A 27,738-nucleotide genomic window follows, 5' to 3' on the forward strand; every position below is an offset into this window, starting at 1 on the left:
TGCTTTTCACTTCCATGGATTTCCAGAACCCAGTGGAGGTCCCAGTAATTGTGCAGTTAACAACCAAACTAACAAAAGGTGCATCTTTTTTTTTTTAATTTTTTATTGGTTGTTCACAACATTACAAAGCTCTTGACATATCATATTTCATACATTAGATTGAAGTGGGTTATGAACCCCCAATTGGTGCATCTTAATGATTGCCAGTCTCTGAACACTCTTTTTTTGGAGCAGGAGGCATTACTGGGAATTGAACTCAGGGGCACTCAACCACTGAGCCACATCCCCAGCACTATTTTGTACTTTATTTAAAGAAAAAATCTTTCTGAGTTGCTAGCACCTCACCATTACTGAGGCTGTCTTTAAACTCGTGATCCTCCTGCATTAGCCTCTGGAGTCTCTGGGATTATAGGCATGTGCCACCATGCCTGGCCTAAACACTCTAAAATTGTCAATAGAGACTTACTAGATCAGAAAATGCATCCAGTGAGAGTCCATTCACTTTTGATACCTTTTGACAATTTGTTTTGGATTCTTGCACTATTTTTTCACATAGAGGGACTGTATTTGAGTTAGGCCACACAATAGTCCTCCTAACAGAGGGTATCATGATGGGAAAAGAGACTCTTTCTCTAAGTAGTGAAGGCTGCCTGGAGCCAGCTGCTATAACCATCAGCAGGGAGGAATCCTGTGTGATGGAAATGATAGTCAAGACAGATGTCTTAATAAAGCAACTACTTTGTGCTCCAATGCAGAATCTGAACATTTCTGAGAGAAAGACCCTACCGCTTCAAGTTTCTCTCACTGTTCAGATGCTTTTAAGGGATGATCTCTCAAAGCTGACCCCAGACTAGTCACATCAGCATTCCCTGGGAGTTTGAAAGAAATGCACATTCTGTAACCAGCAGCTCAGATCTGCTGAACCACAGTCTCCACAGGGGTGAGGTCCAGCAAGTAATGTTTTAACAAACCCCTCCAGGTGATTCTGACACATGCTAACTTTTGAGAACCACCCTATAAATTGTGTCCAAAAGGAACATCTATGTGGTTCCAGTAAATTCTACCAAGTTAGCAACTGCCAGCATCACCCAGGACAGGAGGCTAAGGTTTTAATCAACAAGGTCAGGACTGGAGGAAGGAAAATATGCCCAAGCAAATGTAAGGAGACTCCCTACATGCCTCACCCCAGCACTGACTCTGAAATGCAAAGGAAGGGTTAACAACTGGTGACAAATGCATACTCAAGCTGCCTGTCTGACTCTAGGTGACTCTGGAATTTGTGGGGTTGTGTCAACACTCCATAGGGATTCTTAACCTGAATGCTACACACTGACTCTCTTGCTGACCTCTATGTCCATGAGCTAATTAGCAAATACTCATGAATAAGCAAATTAAATAGTAGTACTTGTATTGTGCGACACTGAAAATCAAAATGCAGTGTTTATTCTCCTTTCTCCCTATCTCGTCTTCCACTGCAAAGAAAACAACCTGGAATCTAGTCCCTATGTCCTTGAGTACAATTTTTAAGACAGTCAAGCCACACATGTGACTCTCTGCCTTGCCAAACAGTGGAGATTCTATCTTGTCTCAGATGTCCCCCTTAAGGGAGCTCACATTTGGATGTTCAGCACTATTTGGGTCCCAATTGGATTTGCTTCATTCTTGGGGGTCTTTGACTTCTAAATGAATACTATTTTCTGCTACTTTGCAAGGATCCTGACTTCAGGATTCTGGCTCCTATCTTAACTCATCCTTCAATGCTGCACCCACCCATCCTGATAACGATCATTGTCCCTAAGACACCTTGCCCGCCACTCTGCCCCCATCTCCCACCAGATGGTCATTCCTGGAAACACCCTAACAAATCCTTCAGGCCAGGCTTTGGCCACCCTGGGAAAACTAAGCTCCTTTACAGCTTCTCAGCACCTAATTGCATTTTTGTTTCCTATTTCTAATACATCATTTCTTGTTAAGCATCCACCATTCTTGGAGGAAGAAGTAAATTACTGCCTTTATGTTTAGGAGACAGCCTCGGAGAAGTGACATGTCCCTCAGTCCTACAGGAGATTATACAAGATGCTTCTGAAAGAAGATGACAAGATAATGACCCTCTGCTGAGCATGAGCTTGTCCAAGGACCTGTGTCAAGTCCACCCATGCCTTTGTATCACGATACCCATGATTTCCTCCAGTCCCATGGGGGACTGTCATATGCTATTAGTTTATGCATTAGGAGGTGAATTTATTCAGCTAAGCTGTCCTTGCCTTCCGTCTTTTTCTGGCCAGGGGAAGGACTTGGGAGGGTGGCATCCTGCCCTCAACTGTGAGTTGGCTCAGGCCATTTTGCCATTTTCTATTACCAGAATCTGTCACACTGGTTGGCTCTAATGTGGGAGCTTCTAACAAAAAGTCCCCATGAAAGGTATGAGTCAAAAGAGAGGGAATGAGACTTAACAAGAATATGAGTTTATTTCGCCTAATGATCAGTTGATGCCCAAGAGGATAATCTGTTTTTCTCAAATCTTATTTCCTTCCCCATTCAGGAAACTAAGGTCTATAGCTCCTGGGTCTCACAACACGCAACTCTCCTCAAAGTGTGCAATTTCTCTGTTTGGGGTATGGTCACTTATCCTCGATGGCCCAGCTGAGAGCTCACTCTCTGTGTAAATTATCTACCTGACACATCCTGCATAAAGCCTTATGCTTTATGCTTCTCTACTCTGTGCCTCAAGACCGATGTCAGGAATTCTATGTGTTCTTCCTGGGAAAACTCTCCAGCCCAGGCCTGGTCCACAACTCCATAGCAAACCCTCAAGGCACAGGTGCTTGGTAGAGGCTGGGGTTCCGGGGGCCTTCTCTGTCACACCTTGTGTTGAAGGTCTCAGAAAGACCTTCATGGGGGAATTCCAGATCTATTCTCACCCTGCTGACAACCATCCTCACAAAACATTGCAGTACTGCTTCATCAAAATCCTGCACATGTTCCCCTAATGCCTATGACAGGCAAAACCTTCAAGACTGGATGCCAGAATACTCAGACATTTTCAACTCCAGTGATGCCTCCCCAGTGTGGCCTTTCCAGCCACACTGAGCCCACTTATTATAGCACTTCCCCTATTTCCTCCATCTTCCTAATGAAGACTTAACTACAGTTACTGAAATTTCCATCCCTGTGCCTCAGGTTCCTCATCTGTAAAAGGGGGTGAAGAATAATACCTACTCATACAGTTGTGGTTCAGAATCAATGGGTTCACATTCTTGGGATGATGATTGTCACCTGCTAAACCATAAAACAGAGCAGGTACTACCATTAGCAGAGCATGTCTTTCTCCTACATGGCTTGGTTAAATGAAACCTCCTTTGCAAACCAAACTCAGCCTCACAAACCAGAGCGAATGCCAGCTTTTCTCTCTCAGCCCATGCTAACAGATCTCATACTCATTCTTACCCTATTTTGCTGTATACGTTTATCTATCTCCAACATTGAACCATCACCATTCTGAAGACAGGGGTCTAAGTCATTTTATGTTAGCTGGATCCTTCAAAGGCCTTCCATAACACCTTGAACACAGCAGGCTCTCACTGAACATTATATGGGTGGGAATTCATCCAAGAAATGGAATAGAAGCAGGCAGCTGAGGTGCACAGCATTTTAGGGTTTTCTTTGAACCTGGGTATGTACTCTATGCCATCTATACTCTGCAGAAATACTCTCCACACCCAAGAAAAACTTGTGAATAAAACTCCTTGAAGGGTCCAGGGGATAAGCTGAATGTGATCCTGCATGGGGATTCTGGAAATCTATGGATCTGCTCTAACTGTAGTCAAATGGCATTCAGTGGACCATTTTTTTTCCTTTCCTAGAGAGTGTCTTTGGTGCTGGGGATTGAACACAGGGACTCCTTCCCACATGCTAGCCAGGTATCTTATCACTGAGCTACACGTCCGTCCTAGAGAACATTTTTTTAATATTTCTTTTTTAGTTGTAATTGGACACAATATTTTTATTTGTTTATTTATTTATTTAATTTCATGTGGTGCTGAGGATCGAACCCAGGGCCTCGCATGTGCTAGGCGAGCACTCTGCCGCTGAGTCACAATTCCAGCCCGAGAGCCTTCATTAAATGGAATCTGTTAGGCCCCAAGCTAATAATCCTTTCATTTAGCCACTTGGAGACCAAGCCTTTCCCTCCAGAGCCTTACATCAGTGAAGACATTGCTTCCTTGCAATGTACAAACCCACTGAGTAGGGAGAACTAGGTAACAGGTGCGTGGTGATTTAGGTAGAAACCTAGGAGAAACTCCTTAATGAATTTCATATTAATTGACCAATAAAGAGGAGAGATAATAGTCTGATGGAGTAAGGGACTTGGGGACCTCCATGGCTCACTCCTCCTCAGTGGTGTGGAGCCAAGGGTTATCCATCATTACACGCGTGTGCTTGGCGTGGAGCACAGACACTTGCCATTTGGCTCTGTCTGGCGGTGAGGGTTGTTTTCTGTCAGGATGACTAAAAATCACACTACCTCAGCATCCAGAGACACAAAACAGGGCTGTTCACCTAATGACCACGCAGAGAATTAAGGGACACTAAAAGACCAGAGGAAGCATGATAGCAGAACAAAGGGGACATGAAGACCATTAGTGGAGCATCCCTGAAGCAATTCTCCACAGAGGATGTAGAAGAAACCCTTCCACAGGAGCCTGTTTTATTTGCAGAAGGCATGGTGGTAAATTAAAGCCCGACTTGGCCCATTCTGGGCTCTCTGGTTTCTCTTGGAGCCGTTCCTATCACTGCCCATAGGCCACTAAAACCTTCCCACAATTGGAATGATTGATTCTCTTCAAACCGTGAACCACAAACTCATGCTGAAAAACCCACTTCAGATAAGTCATTAGTTTCTTTTATAGATTTTCGAGGTCACAAGGAATAGGACCTGGGAGTCCTATCCTAAGAAGAGTAGAGGGGGGCAGTTGAAGAGGTGGAGGGACCTGGGAAAGCCACAGGAGCTGGGCGAGCCCCTGTTTTCTGCCAATCAGCAAGAGGCACTGAGGAAAATATAGGCCTCAGCGACCTCCTAGGCAGTGCTAGATATTCCAGGGCATCCCAAAGGCCTTTGGGTTGGACCCTTCATTCCTACAATACAGGGGAAGGAAAATGCAGAGTCAACAGGGGCCCTGTCCTTTCTCCTCTGATAGTATGTAGAGTATGCTGAGCACCTGGGATACAGAAAACCAGAGTCAAGGAGGAGAGGGTGAGACTCCCTGACTTGTCGGGCTGGCCTATCAGCTAAGCTGCAATGGGGACCACTGTGGGCCCAGAGGATGAAGCATCCTGGTGACTATAGCTATGGTCCTAGCAGCAGCCCAGAGGCACCCACACGAGAAACCTAAGTTCTGTAGCTTGGCAAGTTTCGGCTCACCACCTGACCCCCGTTTAGCAATTCTGATGTACCACAGAGCAGACAGCTCCAGCCTGGGATGACTGCCTCCCTCAGCCCCTCTCCGGCAGGCAATGAAAGCAAGATCCACTTTGAAAATTCTCCCCCATCATGCAAACTGACATAGGCATGCTTTTCAAAAACCCACAGCCAATCTGTTGATCATTACTTATTTACAAAGGCCTTCGGGCAGAAAGTCCTGTAAAAACCATACTTGATACAGTATACACTAGCTTTTTCTGCTTGTGGAAAAAAAGTCCCCCGAAGGCTACCTCAAACCATCACTTTCTATTGCACATAAAATGTAGCGTGTAACACTAAAGTATTTAATATATATGGTATAATATATCTACAGGAAAGGCATTTGTGTAGAAGTATGTTACCCTGGATTTGGTAATTTGATGTTTTGCTGAAGGCTACGACTTAAAAAAGCCTCCACCTCGTACAGGAGACCTGTCATCTTGGTACCCAAGAGCCAACAGAATAAAGAAGTACCCTTAAGCAGCAAAACTTTGACACAGCTTTGAAGCATATGAAAACAGTATAACTCCTCAGAATTATTATTACTCAAGATCAAAGAAATGAGCCATACTTTACATAGCAAACAGGGACAGGGAATTTGGCTCCAAAGGTTTCAGATTTTTCAGACTTCTCTTTATTTATTTATTTGCTTCTCTAAATTTAGGCAAAGGAAAATGCCTGGGCTTCTCTTGTCTTTAAATGGAGGAAACTATTAGCATTAGATAAGACGATTACCTAAAGGTGAATAAATGGGAAGCGAATGCTTGTTTAACAACTGGCATCATAAGAAGGAGAAGCTTGGGAGTTGTATTTTATTCCTTTTCCTACACTATATACAGGCATGGAAATCAGTCCACAAGCAAAGCTGAGAGGAGGGGAAGGGAGAGAAAGCCCAAACCAACACCTATCAGGAGACCGCAATAATGGCACAGGAGATAGGGCTGGTGGTCTCAGCTAGTGGAGAGCCTATGTCCTCCACCACTAAAGTAGGACCTCCCTGTCCTTCCCATGTCCCAGACTGATGCACGTGGAGGACCAGGGAGAAGAGAATGCAAAGGAAAAGTGGGGAATGAAAAATTACTGTTCCTGTATTTCAATAATCAAACAGAGGAGAGAGGCCCGTGGCAAAGCAAAGAGGAAAGGAGTGTGTGAGGAAGGCAGGTGTTTCCCTGGAAGGGACCGTTCAGGGTGGGCAGTGCAAACCTGAAATCACTCCCGTTTCAATGAAGTGCTAGAGAGTCAGGCGGTCAGAGGAAGTGAGGGCTGTGATTGATAGATGAATCACAGACACAAAGGAGAGATGAGCAGACAGAGAAAAAGAGCTGTAGAACTCTGTCAAAATTTGGTTTACTTGCTGTTTCTTAGAGGAGGTCATGGTCAACAGAGAAGGAAGGCAGGAAGGGAAGGAGGAAAAAAAGAAGGAAGAAGGGAGGGAGGGAGAAATCAAGAGGGAGAAAGAAAGAATAAAAAGAGAGAGAGAGAGAGAGAGAGAGAGAGAGAGCACAAGCATGCTGTATTTCATAATTAATATTGCTTTTAGCCTGAGCAGAACTGGATTACTTTTGAACTTTGCTTTGGCAAGTCCACAGATTATTAGACTTTTTTATCAGTCAAAATCAATTAACAGAAATTTGATTTCAATCGACAGGATAAAAGGAAGGTAATCTTCAGGTTCATTTTTGATTGTGATGATACATCTCACATATGGCCTTAAGTACAGAAAACAGTCCTCGGAGGGACTTGAGCAGAAAGAGACTTGCCACAGGCAAACTAACCAGAGAGTTCCTCTGATTGGTTCCTGCCGTCATTAGTGCCACTGCTGTTTAGGAACTACACACAGACAGGACATGGTGACAGCTAAGACTTTAAAGCCTATGTATTTTTCAAACAGCTTTTCAAACTGTTTTTTCATGACAGAATTTTTTCAGCTCTATCATTAACTGCTGACAAGCTGACAGAATAAATACTGCAGCCTCTAAGAAGCCATCTAAGGATCTGCTCCCCTCCCCCGCTGCGCTGTGCGGCTGGGGAGGGAGGCTGGGCATGTGCAGGGAGGGGGCAGGCAGGGAAGAAGGAGCAGAGAGGGGCCTTGCTGTCCCCTTCTTACCTCATCAGCTTTGGCGAGGAGTTGGGCGAGTTCCTCATGCCCCCGTTGCGTTGTTTTTTTTTGGGTGATAGCGTCGACGGCTGCTCATCTTCAACTGGAAATACAGGCAGCTCATGAGATTATGAATAGTTTGAGGGCAGACTGTGAAATACAGGCAAGATATCAAAGGACACACACTCAAGGCCTCAGTCACTCACTAGGAATTCATGGCTGTCTTTTAGGACCCAATGACAAAGACCAAATGTGTTAGTCAAAGAGGCCAGCCATAGAGAAGGTCGAAGCAACACCTCTTTATGCTTCAGCCTTTGAACATGCACTTACAGCCAACTCAAACAGTTTATCAATGCCCTGCCATAAGGAAAAAAAATTGTGATTCATCTGCATACTGAAATACATATATATGACCCGTCAATCGTTATTTTTAATTTTGGTTACATTGATAAGCGAATGAGTTTTGTTGTAACCAAAATCATCCATAACTACCATAACTACCAGCCCGCTGCTTCTCCCCATGAACCAATTTAACTGGTTCCTAATCCCTGCAGACCAGAGAAAGCCTGGGAGAGGCCAGGATTCAAGGCCTTCAGGGCCAATGTTCCAATCAGTGGTGACTGGGAACATTGGCACATGTGGACTCAAGAATCCCCAGCCCAACTCGGCCCTTATCCCTCCAGCTGCCAAGAGAGAGGGCACTGCGGCTGCGCACATGGGGTCTTTGCTTAACCCATTCAGACTGAAGGACCGGGATTGGCAAGGCTGGAGAGCCAGGTTGCCGAAGAGCACCAAAGGAGGAGGAGGTTGCTACTGAATGATACCTGGGATGATGCGGTGGAAGGCAGGGATGGAGGGCTGCAGAAGGGGCTGGAACCAAAGGCTGTTTTCCAAATGTCTAAACCACACAGATCGCTAAGCAATGGGAAGCTTCACTCACAAACAACACAGCATACTCTACTGCTCTTGCCCAAAGACACCCACTAATAAGCTTTGTAGATGAATTAGTCTGCCCCCATGCTTCTTTTTAAGAGAGCTGCTTGATAATTAGCAGATGTGTACCCAGCCTGTCACCCAAGGGCATCAGTGGCAAAATTCTAGCCCTGCTCTCCCCAACCCCCACAATGCAGGCTAAAGCTGTAATGTCAAGAAGGAAAAATAGGATCCTTGGATTCTTATAGTTGACTGCAACACAGACTAGGAGAAAGCACTTCTGAAACTCAGAATGCAAGGAGGTTACCTTAAAGCTAAGAAGAGAAATATTAGCAGTGACAACGTCAAAAAAGGCTTCATATATGTTAATAGTGTATGAGTCTTAGATGGCAAGTAAAGGCCATCTTAGCTACTTGGTATTATCCAGGAGGACCCATATCAGAGCATGCATTCTATGGTGCTTTCCTGAAGACACTAAATCAATTTAGTAGGTTATGATACATGATTCTGAAAAATATTATAATGATCCAACAATCCTCCAGACTTGTGCCAAAGTATCCCACTTTTTACACTCCCCTACTGTATTGTTAATCCAGGGTTGCCTGATTCTGGCTGACACGGGAAAAGGCAAAAAGAACATGGTGTGAGGTGAGGGTGACCCCAGAAGAAATAAAGGCAAGAATGCACCTGCCAACGCCCACAGCTGCTCCCGCCACCTCCTGCTCCCTCCCTCTCTGTTCTGCCAGAGGCTCTACTCAGGCTGTGACCATATCAGTCACTTAGTGCTCTAGGCAGGGACTATGTGGCAGGGAGGATATCGCATCTTATCAGAAATGAGTATCCACAGCAAATCACACAGAGACTAAACAGCACTTAAAAGATTAAAGGAAATAAATACAAGCCACATAAATGGTATTGAAAAAAATCACTTAGAGTTGATATGCATCTCTCGGCAGCAAACAGGCTTTCTGAGCTTGACCCGAATTCATCTTCCTTTCACAGGACAGGGGACTGAGCATCTGAGGCAATAACGGGGTAGAAGTGTGTGTGTGTGTGCGTGTGTGTGCGCATGCATGTGCACATGTAACTATGCTTTTACCCTTTTCCCATCTTAGTATAGAGTAGAAAGGACTGTACCAACTTCATCTGTAATAGAAGGTCACCTTTTATTATGGGCCACTTGCACTGTTATGCTGTGTCTGGGGTGACCTAGATTAGTTGGTCAGCATGCTAGACTTGACAACATGTGTCTTTGTGTATGTGCATGTGAGCAGGTCTAGTAAGAGTGCAAGTTCTGTCCCCTTTCACAGAAGTTTCCTTACGATTCCATATGGAATACCCCAAAAAGCTCTTTCATCCAACCAAATCTCTATGGCTAGCTTTATTGGAGGCCCCCAGCTGTTGCTATGGTTGTGTTGTTCCAGAACAAGTCTCTATTAGTTAGATACAGACAGAAAGTCACCTTCGCGGGCCTGCCTCTGGATTCTTCTGCTCACCTTGTGCTTCCCTGTTGGCACTAGGCCTTCAACAGATAATCCCTTTGGTTAAGTGCCCATCATCCTTATACCTTGTCACTGGCTGTTTACCTGCACAGATCTTCAGATGGGGAACTTGCAAGTTAATCCCTGTTAGCCAGCTCTAGACAGACAGCTCATTTTGGTAGCGAGGTTACACCGTCTTCTGTGCAAGGAAGCTATTTATTTTCATTGCAACTTGTAGAGATCATCCATCATAATCATACTGAATTTAAACTGGAATTTGTTCTCTGAAATGAAACTCTGTTCAAAGCTTTCCTCCTGCACTTGGGGCCTGGAAATATGTTCCCTGAAGAGATGGGGGACAATGTCTCCATATTAAGTATATGAACGTTGTATAATGGAGACCACTGCATCTGGCTCAGGTCTCATAAGAGAATCAGGGATGATTTCTTCTTCATAAGGAGGATATAAACCATATTTAATTATTACCCTTTATAAGGATTCTATAAAGAAAGCATATCTAAGAAAACTTTTAGTTAAGCTATAAACTATAATTTTCATATCATGGCTTCTGTGACTACACGAGAGGAATAAAAATGGAATTAAAAGGGAGACTTAAATTTACACACTTTCATGAAAGACAAATGTGTTGAAGTAGTGGGCCGCACATTACAGGTTCGTATTTAACCTACTTTTTGGCTAATTGCAATACACCTCTGTCTCTAGCCTTTTCCCTTGCCTCCGTGCAGTGGGAGACTCATGAAGATATGAACCTTTAAAGGAAACTGACTTACCAGCTTCTTTAAAACACAAACAAGTTCAGGAATCTAACATGGAATTTTTATAGGAGCTGAACTCCATCCAGTCTCCAAGTACTCATAAAATTCAAGGGCTTGTTTTTGCACATCCCTAAGTATAACACTTAATGTTCTGTTGTAACTTCCCAGCGCTCCCTTGTCTAATAGGCACTGAATCTAACAGTTTTACAGTTTGGGAAGACTCTGCGCTAGAAAAATGTCAGGCAAGTCTAATGAGGCTTCAGATCCCCTGGTTTGCGCTGGAGTTTAATTTAAAGTTACAATGATGTTTTAACATGTTTGCTTATACTTGACTAAAGAGGATTCATTATTTCAATGACATAACCTCCAGACAATGTTCTGGGGATTGATTTAAGATGTGGTGGTAATTCCAACAGCCTTAATGCAGAGTTGAACATCTGTAACAACATTTCATTCCGCTTTTCGTCAGCTTTCTGTTTTCCAGCAAGAGCAAGGCAACATCTTCCAGAAACACTGGCCAGGATTCAGGGCTTACTTCAAAATGATCATATAGTTTACTAGATTTTTTTTTAAAGAAATACCTGCCTAGCCAGGCTGCAAACACTGAGTAAGGGCTCACCAGTGTCTCTTTATAGGTCCTTGAAGTGAAATGTGACAATGGTTACCATCTTCAGCTTTCCTAAACATCCCAGTGTCTGTATGTGATGGACTCAATGGTCAGCTCCAGCCTGGGGCACATTCCCTCTTCCCCATTTCCCCAGTGTGATTCAGGGGGATGAAGCCCCTTGAGACTTAAAGGTGAATTTGTTGGCTGAAGTTAAAAAATAGTTCAAAGCAAATAAATTCAGGAACGAAATAAAAGGCAAACAACCCGTAAACATGAGTCAACTAGCTATCTCCATTACGTTATTAATCACCACATCTGGAGAAATCCACATCTGTACACACTTAGCAGGTCATTAGTAATGTCATTTCACACTGGAATCACTCAGAGTAAGAGTCATGCAAAGTGGTTTGAACACAAAGCCATCTAGCTAACAGGGCTTCTGACCAAAGTCTGCAGCAAGCTGCTAGTTTGAGGATGGGGTCATTTTAATGATTGTTTATTGTTTTTTATGGCTTTTCTGTTGTTTGATATTTTGCTGCCCAATAAGCTAAATGCATGCTGAAATCCATGGTAGTACATCTCTCTCTTTCAATCGTGCTCGTTTTGTTAAAATGGAACACTGAGGGGTGCAGGACAGTTATCAAAAATTGGGAGAAATCCCAGTCTCCTTCACCTGGCTCAGTCACAAGCCGAGAATGGGGAGTTGCGTTCTTGAACTCAAATGGGTCTTTGTGATAGCGTGATCTAGCTTCAGCCTTGACTGCCAAACAATAAGGAGAAAAGAAAACGGAAATTAATCCTTAGTGAAATTTTTCATTGCAAAAGTCCCAAACCAGTTTTAATGTTGAATAGAATCATCGATTTGGATTAAAATGGAGGTTTCTCCCTCATGGCTGAATTGCAGGTATATTTATTTCTATTCTTATACCCAGATGACTTCCTGAAATTCTTTTTGCTGCATTTTTGTCATCAACGTCAGAAGGGATAATATCTGTGAAAATTCAGAAGACCATATCCTTCTGCAATAATTTCCAGAAATATACAGGATCCCCCACCCTACTCCCCCAAAATACAAACACAAAACCCAGCTGAGCGGCAGGATCAGATCCCTTATATCCTGAAAAATACTGAAAGAAATCCTACAGAATAATTATTCTATTCAAGTCCTTCTCCCTCAGTGTTATCTTGCTATTCATCTCAGGCCACTGGCTTGGCCAGCTTGCTGGGTGATCAGAATGCTGCCTAACTTAAATGTCATGGGTTTGTCACTTCTTAGAAGGAATGATATGTAGGACTAGGGTGTAGCTCAGTGCTTGCGAGCATGCACAAGGCCCTGGGTTCAATCCCAATACTGCAAAAACAAACAAAGAGAGAGTCATGTGTAGTATTTTGCATCGTGAGTAAAAAGTATGTGTGTGTTTTCAGGCTATGAATGTTACATGACTAAAATTGAAGGTAAGGGTGAGGGCAAAATTGCTAGGATAGACATCTATCAGGGTTCTTTCTAGTTCTTGTGGGCTTGTCAAACTTTACCCTAAGAAAAATCATGAAAGTCACAGTAACATGGTCCTTCTGCAATTCACCATAAACAAAATTCTCAGGACAAACCTCTTTGACATGACTTCCCGATTTGCACCGGGAAGGCTGGGCTAGTTAGGGCTCAAATGTGGTCAATGAGAGCAATCCCTGGATTAGAGCATGGAATACTTTCAGAGGATTGTTTCTTGTCCTGTAATTGTAGACCATCAGACCCCTGGCTGCCTATCACATGGATGGGACTGGTGAGAAGGTATGTGAGTTCCCTTAAGCAGTGATGGAGAAACAACAACATATATCAGATAAATAACCCATACTGCGAGTTGGCGTTGGTGTTTGTTGAGAAGGAGCTCTTGGCTGCAGTTTCAGGATGAATTCCACAATGGGAATATGACATGAGCATCAGTGAGGTTGAGCAGCTAAGCATGGCTGGGATAAGGAAAGTCAGAGCCAAAGTCTTTGCCAAGAAGGGCAGGGGGAAGCCCAATATCAGAGCTTAATACCAGGGATATATTTCAAATGAGTGTTTCTGGTCTGACAATCTTGGGGTATCACGTATCACCAAGAACACGCTGCACCATTATCAATAAAATTAATCCATGAAGGTATTTTTTGTAAAGTTCGCAACAGATACTAATACACAGAAATAAAAAGATAAAGGATGCTGTGCCTCAAAAGTGACTCCAATGATCAACATCTCAAACATATAAAATTCTAAATGCACAAATTTTTATATACATTATCCAGCAGGATAACTTCACAACCTATAGCTGAAAAATAGGGAAAAACCAGGTTGAGGTTTATAAAAGGAGTCTGTCATTACATTAAAATGAGAATGAAAAAGGATTTCCAAGTGGCCCATCTTGCACTAATAGGGGCAGGGAACACCCGTCCCATGGTGGGCTGATGGGGGCAGGGAAGGGGGGCTTGTTGGTGCTTTTTCATTTCCGGCTTTTGTGGAGCTAATAGGAGAATGGGGAGGGAGACTTTAAGGAACAATGGGTTATGTAGAAGTTAATCACAGGGTATATTTCTGGCACTATTCACTGCCTTGGAAACCTGAATTGTGTAAGTTTGAGTCCATCAACACAGAGTAATGAAAGAACTCAGCTCCTACATGGGAGAGGGAGAAAAATGCCATATAAATATATTAACAGAATCCACATGACCTGGAATGTGAAATTCCCTATAGAAATACCATGCACTGAATGGATCCTCTAGAATCAAATTACAAGATGTACCTACCCATGGCACCCACACGACCCTCACCCCAATTTCAAACTATAAGCCACATCAGATCTTGGTAGGAGTCAAACATTTACCAAAGATCCTGGTAGGAGTCAAACATTCACCAAAGCACCCTATATCTAGAATCTTGTTTTTTTATATCTTCACTGGAATTGCTATAATCACTTGCCCAATACTGTCCTGCTCAGTATTGGGTAGAAAATTCCTTTGAGAGATCTGGTTGCCTTTGGCCTTTTTCTTTCTTTCATTTTTTTTTTTTTTTTTGAACATACTGTCTCTATTGCCTCAAGGGCAAAGCAAAGTCTCAGTCAAAGATCACTAGGTATTAGCTTCTTAAAGATGAGACACAAGAGATGAACAAGGGAATTCAAAGAGGAAATGCACAATTGAAAGGAGAAATACAAGCATATTCCTGAAATATTGTAATGGAGCTTGGAGATCTGGAAGGTAGTGGGAGATAGGAGATAATTTTCTCTTTGAGTCAAACTGGCAGGGAGGGGAGTTATAGAGGCCAACAAAATAACCTTTCCCAATTTCCCTCCCCTCCCCACTCCTGAAACCCATCAGATGAGAAAGGTTTTCGGGCCAGACGTGACCCTGTTTGCAGCACTAGCATGTGCACTACATGTGTGTAAGGGACAATCCTTAGAGGAGGGATGGAACCTGCCAAGTCCCTGGCACTCCCAGCTGCCTTCTCACCTTTGTCACATTCACGGGTCGGTCACCAAATTGTAGCCTAAAATAGGATTTTGTGCAGTCCACAAGCTAGGTTACATTTTTAAAGGTTAGGGTGAAAAATCTAAGAAGAATTATATTTCCTGTCACACAAAAATTATAGAAAATTCAAATTTCAATGGCGAGAAATAAAATTTTACCTGACCATAACCACCATCATTTGCTTACCTATTGTCCATAACTGCTCTCTCTCTATGACAGAGCTGAGTAGCTGCATTATGAAGCCCGAGACATTAACTAGCTGACCCCTGAGAGGAAACATTTGCTGACCCCCATAGCAAATCTTCTCACATTTTCCTAGCTTCCTCATTTTCCAAAAGGATGGTGCTCTTCCCAACCTGCCAGGGCAGCCGAATGAGCAAGGAAAGATACGTGCCATCCATTCCAAGCAAGCAGACTGGGGAAAGTGGGGAATGGCAGAGATCACTTAGTAATTCCAATGCCCCTCCCACCCAGCCCACCATGAGCCCTACTGGTCCTCACATGTTTGAGGACTTGGGTCAGGTGAGTTTCACCTTTTCCTACTCAAGCTAAGTTAGAGTCGTCCACCCCGTACTTTGAGAATCAAGGCAAACCACATCTACCGGGAGCAATTCCTCGAAGCTGTCAGTCCACCCTTCGAGAGCCCCGTACAAGACAACAGATTAACCATTAGACTAGATATGTTGAAAATATACAGCTTCAACCTTTCCCCAGCTAGCTCAGAGCGATATATAGATGATTATTTCAACCGTCAGCTGCCGCATAGATTTAAACCCCTGCACAATAACTCCTGGATTCATCTGCCCCTTGTCAAACTTACACAGCTTTAGTTGGAGGATACATGGTGTGGCAGTTTCACTGTGAATCCAGAATGATCCAGACGGCTGCTGTCTCTTTGTTAACAGGAAGCCAAACTGATGAGTTTGTAATGCATTTCTTATCAAAGGTAGTTTCAGAAAAGAAAATGTGCCCCATCAGTTTGGTTACAATTTCATATAGACCAGATTACGGGCTTAATCAGAGCATCTCTGTTATTTTCTTGAAGAAATAGATAATTCTGCATCCATCCCATTAAAATCATTTCATGCCAATGAATTATGTATTTATGAATTTATAATTATCTAGCCTTGATTTTTCCCCTCCTGCAGTATACTTAATAAAATCATCAGCTGCAGCCTACAAAGCCATGGCGCTTAATAGATACGAACATGCTAATTTATTTTTTTAAGTGAATGCTGATGTTTTTGAGCTGTGCGTCGAAAATGATCATTGTGAATAAAAGGGATTGCAATTTTCAACACACACGTTTAACAAAGACAAAATGGACTGTAGTGGAATTTATGAAGCCTGGAAAGGAACTTTTTGTCCAATATGGCTTATTATCCAATAGATTCGGATTTGCTCTTGGTCAAATCAGGTCCCTGTGCTATGCATCAAGAGAAAATGCCAATAAGATGCCAAACACTGTTGGTGGCACAGGGAAAGGGTTCACCTAAGAGGCTGCAGGCTGCCAGCTTTCTGTTGTCCTTTTTGTTTTCATGCCTACTAAATTCAGTGTTTAACTATTTGCATTAAAACCACTATTTATCATGTCTTCATTTAAAATGATGACATACTGTTCATCATGGATTTTTAAAAATATTTTAAAGACATTGCATGAATCTCTTGATTGCTGAGGTTTGGGGAGACCCCTTAGGTTTGATGACCAAGGCAAATGCCTCACATGACTCTCGGTAGTCCCCTGCCTGGCACTGGAAGTTTCTTAAGGGCACTTGAGGTGCTGGATCTACCACCCTGCAGAACTAGACAAGGCAAGAATAAAACATGAGTTATTTTTTTGAATCATTTCATGCTGTTTGCATGAGATTGTTAGGGAAGGCCCTGGCCACACGTGCATCCTCCTGGATTTACAAACTGTCAGACATCCAAAGGAGTAAAGATCATGCTGCCTTAGGAATCTGAGAGTTGCCACCTGCCCAGGGTGAGAAACAGAAAAGAGAGATGGAGTCAGGTCTCTTGTGAACTTTATTTCATCCCACATCGATTCTCCTGGTTAACACAATACTAGTTTACATTTTCACTCTGGGGCGAAAGATTTTATTTGCTTATATGTTTTGACTCCTATCTGATCTTCTTTCTCTGTTTCTTTCCCCCTCCCCCTAAACAGCTTCAAATACACATGACTGGCAGAAGATGTCAGTCATATTTTCATTTCCATTTTCTCTTTGCTATTTACATCTTTTAATGTTTGCCCCAATGATTCTGCTATGGGAAGACTAGCCTAGAATCTGTGTATGCCTGAAATTGTTTTCTAAACCCTAAGATTTTATACAGATAAGACCATTATTATTATTAACAGCATTATTATTATCAGCTCATCCATAAATACCATATCTGCCATTGAACCAGTTGTGTCAAGAACCCTCTAGAATTCTAATATGTATTCTAGATGGTTGCACTGATACTTTCTCTGAAACTCAGATAAAGGTAAAATGCATGGATTTTTAGTGCAACCCAGGTGCCCGATGAAGAATGCTCTGCCAGAACACTTTAGAAACGCAGTATGTTTTTAACCTTGGGAGGTATGGACCAGACTGGATTGTGATTTTACACTAAACACAGCATTTAGTATATTTCTTTAGGACATAGTCACCTTCTAAAGATGTTCTTGAACTATAAAACCATTATCTATGTTTACTATAATTTATCATCGGACACATCCTGCGCAATATTTTAAAGTGCTACTGCATGCTGGGCTCCTCTTTGGTCAGTGCAGTTAGAGAATAAGGTGTGCAGTGCAGCATCAGGGAGGACACTAGGGGAAGTTCTGGTCTCACCCTTTCTGGGATCAAGGCTACACTAGCCCGCAAACCCAGATCCAGAGGCTAGGTCTCCTGATTGTAACCTTGGTCATTTACCACCAGCATTCAGCCCAGGAGAACCGTGTGGGGATATGAGCTTCTAAACTCAGGCCACCTGCCCAACTCTGACCCCCTCTATAGCTCTGATCTCAGACAAGTTACTCAACACCCTGATGTCCTAATATCTGCTGCTTTCCTTGCTGAACAGATGAAGACACCGAGTTTCAGAGATTCTGCAGGATTCAGTATGATGGCCAGAGGCTTCAGGTTGACAGAGTAAGGATAAAATACTGCCCATTGGAGGGTTCTGCTTGGCCCCATCCTGTTGGTCCACAGAGCTTTATGTGTGCACCTTTCAGTCTGAATTTTGTTCATAAAAACATGAATTTCTAACAACTTCTATTTAAAAATCCTGCAGAACACTGAGTCCCCGTTCCAGAAAGGTACCTCTCAAGCTTTCTAGCTGGTCATGTGCCCCCTCTGCTGCCTACTGTACCCCCAGATATATGGCTGGCATCCCTTGTTACATTTTGGTCCTTGGCTTCAGTGACACTCAAGGATACTATCCTGAGACAAGGATTTCAAGACATGACCTGTTTCTCACAAACATCAACTCATGTTAAGTAGCAAAAATTCTTGAAGCTGTACTACCAGGTCCAAATCTACATTTTTGGCAAATGATCTAACTTTAGTTTTCTCACCTCTAAAATGGGAATAATTGGAGAACCTACCTCCTGGGTTATTGTGAGAATGGACCAAAACCTGAAGAGCACTTAGGAGAGTTCCTAAGTTCTTATTCAATGTTATCCACCATTACTTCTTGGAGGAGTCTGGCTCTCTGCTCTGGGGTCTTTCTCTATAAACGCTAGTCTGCTGTCTTTTGATGGCGCTCTATAGAGAAATGGGTTCAGATTCTCTTTCCTGATCTGAGCTGATCTGGTATCCAAGCACTAGAATGAGGTGGGCGCCTCCTCCCCCACCTAACCCTGGGCCTTGCATTTGACTGTCACTTTTGTCCCATGTTGCCTATGGCCCCAGTGAACAGCTCAGGTCAAATAATTAGGTTTGCCAAGTGTCATAAAAACAAGCAAAGCCAGAAAACATTTAAACAGGCTCAACTGGAGAAGGCTGGAACTGTTCAGGGCAGTAACAAATGAAAATCAGATGGAAACAGAGAAACCCCACTGTTCCTCCTATATTACAGGAAATTCGCATTGTCTGCCTGCAAGGGGCTCTTCCCCTTGAACTTCGGTGGTGGTTGTGCAGGGTGCGGGGGTCATGATTTTTACACGTGGGAATGATGGGCAGGGAGGCAGTGACTCCTTCACTAGGCCTTTCCACGTCTTCCCCTCTTCTCACCACTGTATCCACCCTTGAGGAAACAGGCAGGATCTGCCTCTTCCAGGAAGCCTTCCAAGGGGCTACAATGAGGTAGATTTCTGTCTTTCTTTAAAAGTTCCTTGGTGATTCTCATCTCATGCCCTGAAATCTCCTGATTTTTGTTGCATTATTCATTTGTTTTCCATTCCCATGTGCCCTACTCCCCTCAAGTAGAAAGAAGCTCCTCTACTGTAGTTGACACATCTCTGAATCTCTCACAGTGCTGAGCCCCTGGTTAGATTCCTATTAAACTGGTCTTAGTAGCCAGAGAGGTGGCATTGAGAGGGCAGAAGCACAGCCTTGTGGTCAGAAGTCTGGATTCTAAGCCTGGCTTGGATCAACTCTGTGGCATTGGCAAGGCACTTCCCCTCCTGGGGGATTGGCATTAATTAAATATAAGACCTTCGTCTCTGATTTGTCATGATTCTGGGCTAAATGCTGTCTACTGTTTCTTGGCAGATATCACAGGAGCCAGCCATTGACTAAGGACCTCAAAACTATCCAGCCACAAATAATTACCCAGCACTTCCTACCACACTCAGTCCAGAAAAGCTACAGAAGAGGAAAAGCAGGCCAAGGAAGATGTGGTTTGCCTCAGTGGTTCTAAGCCCCCCGCTTCAATTAAAAAGGAACTTCACAGAACAACAACGTTTAAGATCCACCCCAGATCTATTCAACCAAAATACAGGGGGGCATTGCTTTTTCTTTTCCTTTTCTTTGAACTGTTTTTTAAAGATAGATAGTGAGAGAGAACAGTTGCATCTAAAACATAACACAGTAGCAACCTACAAGTTATATAAACACAACAGTACTAGAATCCAAAGTTAACCAAAGAACGTTGCTTTTCTCTCTGGGGCCAGAACTAAATTCTGACCAACATGATAAGAAGTTTGTATTCTGTTTTGTTTTTTAATAAGGTGTTCTCAAATGGATGATGTCAAGTGAGGACTGAGGGAAATGCCATCGATGACAAGGACTAGAGAGTGGGATGTTCCACAAGAAGAAAGACTTGAAACAAGAACAGGATGGCTAGAGGGGTCAGCCTGACTCTTCTGCAGAGCCCCAGAACTGAGTGCAGGCCTAGAGCACTGGGGGCATGTGCATGGCTACAAAATGTGGAGAGGGCATGCTCGCTGGAGGGCACTGCTTGAACAAAGGCAAGTAAGTTGGTAAAAGCTAGGGAAAACAGTAGGAATATCAGTTTGGCTAAAGCAGGAAAATGTATCTGAGGGTCTAGCTGGGTGGATATGGGGCAGACAGAGAAAGGCTTTGCATTCCAAAGGACAGAATTTGGACAATCTAGATTACCTTGAAGTCACTTTTCTTTCCTTCTAAATGCTAAGATTCTAATCACAGGGATGCAGGAGGCTAAGGCAGGAGGATCATGAGTTCAAAGCCAGCAATTTAGAGAGGTCCTAGGTAACTTAGCAAGACCCTGTCTCAAAAATAAAATATTTTTAAAAAAGGGCTGGGGATGTGGCTCAGTGGTTAAGTGTCCCTGGGTTTAATCCTTGGTACCAAAAAAGTAAAGAAAAATAAATACTCAGATTCAAGATGATAGTGGATAGTATTTGTACATTAGAAAAGTCTATCCAAAACAGCCTTGCTCAGCCTACTTTCTGGCCACTTAAGTCACATGGACTTGAGATCAGATACACATGTAATAATTGCATGGAAATAAAAAGACGAGCCCCTTTGTATGGGTCCAGCTCCCCTGGAAGTCTTATTCTATCCTGGGGAGGTGGATTCAACAGGAAAATCAAGTTATTTAATGCCTCCTAAAAGGGTCCTTTGAAATCCAAGAGGCTGACTCCATGTAGAAAAGTTAGGTCAACCTAAGCCTGACATTAGGATCATCTCCTCTCTTCAACTACCAGTCAATCCCATCCCTTCTTGTACAGGGCACTGGAGAGTCATCAGGGCTTGACTTTTTTTTTTTGAATATGGAAACTGTCATCCAAATTTTCAAAAAATATTTGTCATCAAAACCAGTGCTTGAAATTGAATCACTGAGAAGACAAGGTTTCCCCCATCTTCTGCTGCTTGGCTTTGTCTGGTCAATAACACTTTAGGATGTTTTCTGTCAAAACCACATAGATGAATGTACATTACATGATCCAGATCTCTGACTGACATCCCTACCCCAGTAAACCTAAGAAAAGTTGCAAAAGTTCTAAAAGAAAATTCCTATCGGATTCTCAAAATTAGTGGTTTCAAATAATTAAATTACAAGAAGCATAAAATATATGCACTCAAAGTTCTTTATGGCCTGCTAGGTAGAACTTAATAATGAAGAAAATAAACAAATGAGTCATCCTGAGGTTGTATTTTAATTCTTCCCATCCATACCTCAATAAATCCACTGTTTCCAATACAACTCAGTGTTTCCACCCAAACATCCTGCACAAATGGAATAGTGCAGATTTTTTTAAGTTGGTAAAAGGATGTAAATATGCTTTTTTTAATAAAATAGTTGAAAAATACGTTATGTGTGTAAACAAAAGAATCAAAAAATTGTTTCTTGTATGTTTTTTCTTGGGCTTATTGATAATGCCCATGTTGATGAGCAGATTGGTGTTTTTTGAGAACACCTTATTAAAAAACAAAACAGAACACAAAACTTCTTATCATGTTGGTCAGAATTTAGTTCTGGCCCCAGAGAGAAAAGCAACATTCTTTGGTTAACTTTGGATTCCAGTAATTTAATAAAAGAGCATCATGCACAATTATTTTTATATAGGATACTATCTAGTACATCAATCATCTTTCTCTAAAAGCCCCCCGCCCTTTATCTTGGTTTGAAAGAATGCCCAGGAAATTAATTTGTATAAATAAATAGATTAAACTGGGGAGTTTCCACATGACAATAATCAAACAGTGGAGGTGTCACACAAAACTTAGTGGTGTAAATCTGGTTTTGTGTAGTTACCTTTTCAAACAGTAATATTTATTAAATTATTTGCTCCAAGGGAGCATTCTGCTAAGGAAGTTGGATTTCAAAGAAATTCTGGAAATTGAGAATGGTTGTCTTAATGGAAGTATAGATATTTAGAAGGCAGTTTTAGATATTCATTTTAGAGAAATAAAGGGGAGAATCATCAGAAAGAGGAAAAGCAGAAAGTGGGGAGGGGAGAGAACTGGACCAGGACTCCACCAAGAGAGAGGATTTCATTCATAGAGAAGCAGCGCCACCTGCTGGTAAGCCTGTATTCCGGGCTACTTTGTGGTTTGGGAACATCTATCTTGCAATCTGTGCATAAATATACAGCAGTATTTCTCAGCTGCTGTTATACATAAGAATTTTATTACCAGTCGGCAGATTTCTAACACACTGGTTGCAGTTTCATAATCCTCTATTACCTGAAGTATGGGTTATATAAAAAGCTAGAATGTTAATTGTTGACAAACCAATTCTAATATGTAAAGCACTGTAAGTCACCCAGTAAATATCCAAATAAATCAAAAAGGATAGCTCCTTTTGTTCTAACAACGTGTTATTAAACACCACAACTTGATCACTTACATGAAAGTAATGTTTGTGCAATTCTATGTACTAAGAAATCATGAAAAAAAAGGCATTATAATCTTACTGAGGGCTTTCCCCTCATTTATAAATGAGAGGAAAATATTTTGCAAAGAATTTTTCCCTTTCTTTAGAAATAGTACCTAAACCACAATGTCATTTAGGAAATTTGCTCATATAACAAAGCCAGAGTTATAAATAACTCAGATTACATCTATAAAATGTTATATTTTTAAAATGGCAATAGGGAAGCTGTGGAGAATATAAGTCACTGATACACTGAGCAGAGAACCTGTCATTTTTCAGAGAAAGATCACACAAATGCGATAGCAAAGGAACAATAAAAAGAAGAAACAGGAATGTGATAGTGTCTCTGATTATATCTGCAAAGGAAACTGTGAAATAAATTAACACCCAAGTACCCACGAAAGGCATAGCGTAGCTTCGTTGCAACCGATTGGTATGCAACAGAGAAGGTTGGTGATTTTGTAAGAACAGAAATGAAGTATAGGCTGTGAAATCTGATGGTGATAACTAATGACCACACTACTTAAAACTCTGATTTGATCTTTAACAGGAAAAAAAAAACTAAGAATAAAAAAAAGTACACTAAAGGATAGATGAATGCACTAGGGATTGCATTTTTCACTTGGAACAAATAAACCCCAAATGGGATCAAAGGGCCCCAGGAAATGAAAAATGACAGTTCCTATGCTGCTCTGATTTGATCTCAAGCAAAACTACGATGCTGATAACATTGCAGGGCTTAGGAAGAAGGTAGAGGCGTTCTTTAGTTGTTCTGTAAAGGAGGTGAGTGCCATGCTCTATTCAGCTGATGGGAAGCCCACTCTAATTTCAAAAAAGTTATTGAGATTTAATCTCTGGCAACAACAGAAATAGCTCATGCAGCAACCAAAAGAGTATCCCTTAAGACATATAGATGCATTTGTATTATTTCCAATAGAAACAGGGGAATCCTTTTACATTCAGTTCCCACATCCAACTGAGCTGGTTAAGGCACCTGAGTGAAGAGAATCAAATGTCACAATCTTCCTTTCAGCCCAGAGTGTCTCCAGCTGTCTACACAGGCAACTTGACTAGGAGGGTCAGAGGCTTAGGCAAAAGGCATCTCCTTTCCCTACTTTGCTGACTACGACTGGCTGAGGAGAGACAAGAGGCCAGGAAAAGACCCAGGCAGATGAAAAGGGCTTGGAGGAAACTGTTCAGGGTGTCGAGATTTAAACTGGGGGTTTATTCTGCTAGCCAGGGGTTTACTCTCTAGGCAACTGGATTGGGTCTGAATGATGAGTAGTGCAAGCCTTGCTATCAGAGAAGTCAGGATAAGTTAAATGTCTGTGGAATCACAGGTGCATAAAAAGAGCCTTTGGAATAAAACAGCAGAGTGAGGTCACCTGGAGCAGCAGAATAACAGGTTTGCCTAGCCTTCCCAATGCACGTCTCTACCCATCAAGACTCCAGGGCCCAATGACCACCATTGCAGGAGTCCAAACACCAAGAGCCTGTCAGAAGAAGCTGTGGAAGAAATGTCTCCTTCAGAAGAAGGAGTGACCAATTCTAAATCAATCCACTGGAGTTGTGGTGGAGTCAAATGAATTGGCTGTTCAGAAGCAAATGGTTTGATCAAGATGGTATAAGGGAACAAGAAAGAACAGCTTTGCCCTTGAGACCCTCTTTTCCTTGGGACATGCCCAGTAGAAGTAAAACATATTCCTGACCGAGTTCACATGCCATTCAGCAAGCATCTGCTGAATTCCCACTGTGTCCTCAGGGGACACTGCCTGAGGTATACTGAGGATTCAAAGACCAATGAAACTTCTTGCATATTGTTGTTGTTTATTTCTTAAAAAGCTCCACATGAAGACTGCTCTACATGGAGCTTACGTGAAGTGTCATATACAGCCTTACAGAAGACAGACCCATCAATTCTGACTTCTAACTTCCAAGCAAGGATTGCTAAGCTTTTCTTCTAAAAGTTCAAATGACATGTTTTTAGGTAGTCGTGGGCTGTGCTTTTACTGTTGCAACTACTCAACTTTGTTATGCAGTTTCAAAGCAGCCAAGGACGAGAAGCAAAGGAGTGGGTCTGACTGTTATAATAAAGCTTTGCTTAGTACAACAGGCCAGATCTGCTCCATGGGCCACAATATGCTGGCCCCTGCTTTAAAGAGTAGGTAAGTTTCAATCAGCTAGAAGAGGTAAGGGTCAGAATCAGGTATAGGATAACATTTTAGTGTTAAGTAACACTAATGTCAGTAATGTCAAGTAACAGTAATGTTAAGTAACACTAATGTCAAGTAACAGTAATAACGAGTTAAGAAACAAGAATGAGAAATTTTTTTGGACAATACTTGGCTAAAGGATTCTTATATGGAAAATGCAACTACATAAATTGGTTGAGGCCACACTGCAAAGGGGTTTGAATGCCATGTCAATAACAGAACGTTCAAGGCTGTGCTATCGTTAAGAGGGGATTGGTTGTCCAGGAAGCCATCAAAATTTTTCCTGTTTTCTCCCCTCTTTAAAATGGGATGGCAACATGATTAGATGGGTGCTTTAAAATAATAAACTTGGTAATGGGCTGGTGGCCGGGAAGACTAATTGGAGGGTCACAGTGGTTGATCAGGAAAGAAAAACTGAGTCTCTGAAATTAACAGTGGCCCTGATGATGCTGAGAGAATGTTTTAAATGTAGTCTCAAAAAAAAAGGGGGACAATGGCAAAGAAGGGTGAGGGTCCTGGCCCCAGTCCTGGCCCCATACCTACGCTAACTTCACTAACAAAAAACTCAACAAGAAGCAGAATCCAGATACGCATAAAGCAAATGCAGGAAAGGTGACAGTGAAAGGTCTGACACCAACCAGAGCTCAAAGAAATGAGTTGAGAAAAGATTCTCATCAAGAAAATAAATACAGACAGAATTTGAAAGGAAAGAAATGGCCCCCAGTCTCTTTTCTCCATTTGCTCTCCAGCCTTCCATCGTCCAAGAACACACTGAATTTGCTGATGATCCTCAGGTCCACTTTAGAGATGGACAGGTCATAAAGGCAGGGTTTCAGGAGGACAAGGAAGGAGGAAACCCAAAGTCACTGTTTTCTAAAGATTCTAGGGCCTAAGAAGACTCCAGCAAGCATGGTGAGATCAGAGGTAAGATAGTAAGAAGCATGTTTTTTAATCCATCAAATATGTATTAGACAATCTGGGAGATGGGTGTTCCTGTTTGTTTGTTTGTTTGTTTTCCTATAATTGCACAAGTTATGTTCCAGGAGGCCTGACAATAACAAAACAAAGCAGAATATGACTAAGAAGATTCTTTGGGGAGCCGTTAGCAGATACCATTCACATTTGTAGACAGACTACAAATGAACTGGTCTTTGAAACCTTCAAGAGCTGGCAATGTTCTGACTATTGATAACCTCAAGTCACCGGTACTCAGATAATCACAGGATGGTGGAGGGGCAGGGGGCAATTTTTCTGTCCCAATCTTGAAGAAAAAAAAAATCTTAAAAGAGGTAAAGCTGGGCTGGAGTTGGGGCTCAGTGGAAGAGCACTTGCCTAGCATGTGTGAGGAGGCACTGGGTTTGAGTCTCAGCACTGCATATAAATAAGCAAATAAAATAAGGGTTCATCATCATCTAAAAAATATTTAAAAAAAGAAAAGAGGTAAAGCTGATAATAAAGGACAAACTGTAAGAATCTTCTGGACTCTCTATCTCCAGCTCTAGGCCTAGAGGCTGAGAATTCATAACCAGAAGAATAACAATGATATACCACAAGATTTCTCTACTCAAAGAATAATTATTTTTTTTTCTCACAAGGTTTACTAGAATGTTAGTAAGTAGACTTCAGCATTTTGGAAGGATTTACACCAGCAAAAATTGAAAAGAAAGGACTTTTAGGTTCTGTTTCAATCAGAAAAATGAGGACAATCAGACTCTCAGAATTTAAAGGGGCCTCAGAGATACCATCTTTCAATTTCCTTATGTTTCACACAAATTTTGCAATGCTTCCTGAGTATCCAAGATGGAAACCATGCCCTCGGGAGATATTAGCCACCTCTTGGCATTTTTTGAAGACTTATTTCTGTTAAGAGTATGATTCCCTGATCTAGAAATTAAGGAAAATGACTCAATTATAGTCTGATATACTAAGCTGTTCAAATCTCAGCCATTATCTGTGTGAGCCTCTCTAGCTGTAATTGATGTGTCTTTTTATAAGGTTGTCTGGACAAGACTCTATCATTGGAAAATAAAACTAAACAAAACATTAGCTATGGTTAAAGTGATTGTTCACTAACATTCCCATCAATATCAGGTGAGACTGCAATATTCTCATCTGGCAATCTACACCTCCATTAACTCTATGTTCTTGGTTAAGTTCATTTTTTTTTCTATTTATCTCACTCATTAATGAAGGGATGATAATAGTAACAATAATATATCAACGTTCCACATGTGCCAGGCAATCTTGTAAAAATTTTATCCTTGTGACCACTCTGGGATAGGTCATGTTATCATCTCCATTTTACAGATGGGACCCTAAGCAATAGAGAAGCTCTGGGATGACACCTATGTTGCCCAGAAAAAAATGAGATGATGTCAGTGCCTTGAAAAGGGTCGTCTCATACACACCTATGACATGACTCTTACTATAGCCATCAGCACCCATGGAACGTCTACTTGATGAACACATCAAAACATAACCACACCAGGACTTACATCCAAAGTCCCCAGAAAACTTATGAATCTTATCCCTTGTGTCTTTTTTCCTGCTTTGTGTTTCCCTAGAATCTCAGGCTTTAATTGCCAATAAGATCACTTGGCATACTGCACAATTAGGAGAATGGCTTGGGAACCCCCTAATATGGACAGAAGAAAAGACAGAATTTGAAAGGAAAGAAATGCCCCCCTCCCCCCCCCCCGTCAAAAGAAAAGAAAAGGAGATGTTGGGTTCCCATCTTCACTTTAATGGCAGAAACCCATGAGGGAGCAGGCTTCCAGTGATAAACTCCTTGCAAATTTCACATTCATGTCCTAAGACAAGCAGACCCCAGTGACCTGACCCCGTTCATCCCTGTCTGCATTCCTAGCATCTTTCATA

The 27,738-nt window shown here is 42.1% G+C and overlaps 1 protein-coding gene across 7 annotated transcripts in view; it reads right to left on the bottom strand.

Moving 5' to 3' along the window:
* KCNMA1 (potassium calcium-activated channel subfamily M alpha 1) overlaps positions 1-27,738 on the bottom strand; it is a 705,800-nt gene that overhangs the window by 76,968 nt on the left and 601,094 nt on the right. For 4 of the 7 annotated variants that reach the window (XM_081267517.1, XM_081267513.1, XM_081267515.1 and 1 more), the window contains 2 exons: positions 12,030-12,116; positions 7,569-7,662 (listed from right to left, as the gene is read on the bottom strand). In XM_081267517.1, coding sequence (XP_081123643.1) covers positions 7,569-7,662; positions 12,030-12,116 — 181 coding nt within the window. The remainder of the gene's footprint in view (positions 1-7,568; positions 7,663-12,029; positions 12,117-27,738) is intronic. The other 3 variants (XM_081267518.1, XM_081267514.1, XM_081267516.1) reach the window with 1 other exon arrangement.

This window comes from Spermophilus citellus, assembly GCF_964194105.1.
Source record: "Spermophilus citellus genome assembly, chromosome: 15".
Classification (NCBI taxonomy): domain Eukaryota; kingdom Metazoa; phylum Chordata; class Mammalia; order Rodentia; family Sciuridae; genus Spermophilus; species Spermophilus citellus.